Source organism: Apis dorsata, unplaced genomic scaffold, assembly GCF_000469605.1.
Source record: "Apis dorsata unplaced genomic scaffold, Apis dorsata 1.3 scaffold_292, whole genome shotgun sequence".
In the NCBI taxonomy this organism is placed as follows: Eukaryota; Metazoa; Arthropoda; class Insecta; order Hymenoptera; family Apidae; genus Apis; species Apis dorsata.
Window position 1 is genome coordinate 611993 of NW_006263567.1, and position 3878 is coordinate 615870.

The window sequence follows — 3878 nt, forward strand, 5'->3', positions numbered from 1 at the left end:
TCGGGGTGGAAAAATGAAGGGGAGAGCCGGCTTAACGAACACGGGTTTGGAAAATTCGACGGATGACACGGCAGCTTTTCGACGAGGCGTAGCGCGAGACCGAGCGAGTCGAGTGTCGGGCACAGAGTCGAGTCGCTCTAACGATTTCACGAATTCTTTCGTGGAGCGTAAAACAAAACGGCCGTCAACCGGGCGGAAATGCCGCGCATTCGCATTCCCCGCATATCCACCTTTTCCTCTCTTTTCTCTTTTCTTCGCCCCTCCTCCCTCCCTTCCTCCCCTAACTCTTCCCCCTAACCTCCCTGTTCCGCCCCCCGGAGTAGATGTTCACTCGACTCGAGAATGCGAGGAGTACACCGGTCTTTAAAGCGAAATTCAATTTCGTATACGCTTTCTAATTCGAATTTTTCCTTCGGGGTGAGGATTCGCGGATTTATCCCCCCCGAGTCGAGTACGTTTCCTTTAGTTTTCGATTCTTCGATTTCGCCCCCTTCCAGATTATTCGCTCCCCTTTCAATTCCATCATTCCAATCGCACCTCCCCGATTACACCCTTCAATTCTACTCTTCTCAATTCCAATTCCTCGATCGCACACCCCTTTCAATTCCATTTCCCTCCCCTTCGATTACACTTCCAATCTCTCTTCGATTACACCCCCTGCGATTACCTCTATTTCCTCCCCCTTTGATTACAACCCTCCTCGATTACACTCCCTCCGATTACAACCCTGTCTATCTCTCTCTCTCTCTCGATCCACAGTTTCGATCGCGATGGTTGGCCACGGTCACGAATCGAAAGTGCAAAATAGCGTGGAGTTACGAGAGAGAGAGGAAGGGGGAGAATTTATGGACCGTCGGGGATCCGCGACACCTGTTCCCAGCCTCGCATTAACATCTGAAATATTTCTCTTGTTTATGGAGACTCGCGAAATTTATTTTTTTCGACGGGCGGATATGCGTCGCGATTGAAACAATCTCGTTGAATTTTGTAACATAGGTAGCTAATACCTTTGTTTAAATATAAAAAAGTAAAATTTGTTAAAAGTTATTCCGTGCAACCGGAAAGATTTATCGAGTCGAAAGGAACGAACACGATAATAATATGAGCGAGTATGGAGATATAATTTAAACAAAGAAAATAATAATAATGTATAAAATTCTGAAGAAGATAATAAAATAAATGTCGTACATCGCGTGGTATCGGGAGATTCGGTATATCATTTCGAGGGAAGGAAAACTCCGTTTGAAACGGCGGAGACCGGAAACGACGACGTACGCGTCGACGTCCGATAATTTCCAACTTCTCCAATTATCGTTTCTCACGCCGGCTGGGGAAAGGAGGTCGAAGAGAATAAACCTAGGAAATGGCGTGTTCCGTTGGCTGACGTTGCTCGAAATGCGCCGAGCCTCGGAAATAAGTGCTGGCCGATCATCGAAATCGGGCGAATTTCCGCATTTTCGAGATCCAAACTGACGAAACGATTCGAAATTTTCTCCCTCGAATAATACGAGAAACTTTCCTTGTATCTTTGTTCGTTAAATCAATTAAAGTTTAAGAATAATATTCGTTAAGATAGAGATTTATATTCCTTTTTTTAGGTCCCTTTTCAATTACACCCCCCAATTCTACTCATCTCGATTCCAATCCCCTTCAAATCCTCTCGATTCTCCCCCTTTCTCACTCATTATTTCGATCTTACTGCACTATCAATTCCATCTCTCTTCAATTACACCCTTCCTACACTATACATCCCTTTTCTAATCTCCTTTCAATTCTACTCCTTTTGATTCTTTCTTTTTATCCTTCCATTACATCAATTCCATCTCTCTTCAATTGCACCCTTCCTCTATATCCCTACTCTACATCCCTTTTCGATTACGATTTCATCGATTATATTCTCTCTTTCGTTTATCTCATTTCATCGTCCTTACGTACGAAACTTTCGAAGAGAAAGTTTACGAAATAAAATATATCCAGTGTCGAATATTCTGAAGCTAATAAACCGCCAATTGTTGAAAACGCGGATACGTGGGATATATCGTTTAAAGACTCACCGATAAGCTTGCCGAACTGGGCCGGTGGCTTCCATTCCGGATAATGTCGTGGAAATCGCGCCCTCGACCAGTAAGTCCTTAAAGTGACTTTGTATAGCGCCAGCTTATCCTGTTTGTCCTCTTTCTCCTGTCTATCCTGAGTGAACGATCCACATTGAGCGACCACCAAGAGTAGCCGCGTACCCAGCAACAACAACAGCAGCGTCGACCACTGCAACCACGTCCCGTGAAGCATCTGAAAAATCATTCACGATTGTGTTGAAACGGGGAAAATGTGATATTCCAAAAAACGTGGAACGAGTGAATTCTTTCAGAAACAAAATAAGGAGAAATAAGGAGAAATTTTCGACGATCGCGAAGATAATAATAATCTAATTTTTCTAAGTAAATTTTGAATGATCGATAGTTGCACAGGATAATAGGAAAATATTTCTATTATCGTTAATAATTAAAGGTGTAATTTCTATTATTACGTCGTTATTGTACTGCGAAGCAAGGAGCGCGAAATTACGTGCAATGAAATAAAATGCATAATACATCGCGCTAAAGTTCGAATGAATAACGCTAAATCTCACAGAGGCTCTAAACCCTCTCCCTCGAGCGTAGCCTCCTTCCATCGATCGATGCCTCCGCAATACGAGTCGCAATTACACCATATCGAACGAATTGTCCACGGAACTTGTACCAACGGTTGCTCCACAACCCGAATACGCACCGTGTTTTCGATCTCGCCCCATCTATCCCGCAACCTCATTATCGGCCATTCTTTATTATTCCAAAGGCAAACAAAACGCAGTTCCCAACGCAGCCCAAACCATTTCATCCGTCATTAACCGATAACAAATAATAATTACGAAAGCTTGTTTCACTCCTAATTTCAATATCTATCGGAATCGGAGAGCGCACAATGAGACTGGTTCGCGCAATAATAAAACCCTTCGAAAATTCGTGGTGGCAACAAAAAGAGGAGGAGGGAGGGGGGGTTGAAAAGGCTGGTTGAGCGCCAAACCAGAAATCGACCGTTACACGGGGGTTGTGAGAGAGAGGCGCGTGACAACGCGGGGGAAATCGATTCTTTTTTTTCTTTTTTTTTTTTTTTTTCTCGTTTAATAATGAAGATTCCGGTGGAATCGTCTCGTCGAATAAACGAGACACAGGTTGTATAGGCGGGATGATTGCACGTACGCGCAGATCGTATCGCTGCCGAGGTATGCAGCGGTGTTTACATATGCAGATTCTGCGAGTGTACTCAAAATTCAAATCGCATTCGAATCGCTTCCGATCGTTCCACGCCTACGTCGCCACTCGTCCAAATTTCACGCTCGCGTCGCCCTCGTGCGATTTTCCACCCTGTCGAACCACCCTGTCCTCCATAAATACATCCAGGCTTTTCCATTAATTAACCATGCGACTTTCCATTTCCCAATTTATCCCCCCCCCCCTTTGTAACGGAGAATTCGTTCTTTTCTCGCTTGTTTGGAGAGAGTGTCGCGGAGAGAGAAGAAGTCTTTGGTAAAAGGGATTGAAATAGAGGAAATGTGAGAAGTGTGGAAGTCTCTTTTTTTTTAAATTAAACACGGTTATGAGAGTTTGAAATTGAATTTTATACATATAATTTGTGGATGATATCTATAAGGGATTTTTTTCTAATCGATATCTTATTTGTACATTGCAGATACATTTCGATCGTTTTCATTAAATATCGACACATTTCTCGACTATTTTTACGAATTTCGCGAAAAATCTCAAAAAAAAAAGGGAAAAAATATTCAGAAAATTACGTCGAAATGCGAGTTGGTCGTATAAAAAAAAAAAAAAAAAAAA

General features: G+C 42.8%; 1 protein-coding gene across 1 annotated transcript in view; it reads right to left on the bottom strand.

The window, feature by feature from the left end:
* Positions 1-3878, bottom strand: part of LOC102675236 — a 181283-nt gene that overhangs the window by 170107 nt on the left and 7298 nt on the right. The window contains exon 2 of the mRNA XM_031511097.1: positions 2055-2289. Coding sequence (XP_031366957.1) covers positions 2055-2289 — 235 coding nt within the window. The remainder of the gene's footprint in view (positions 1-2054; positions 2290-3878) is intronic.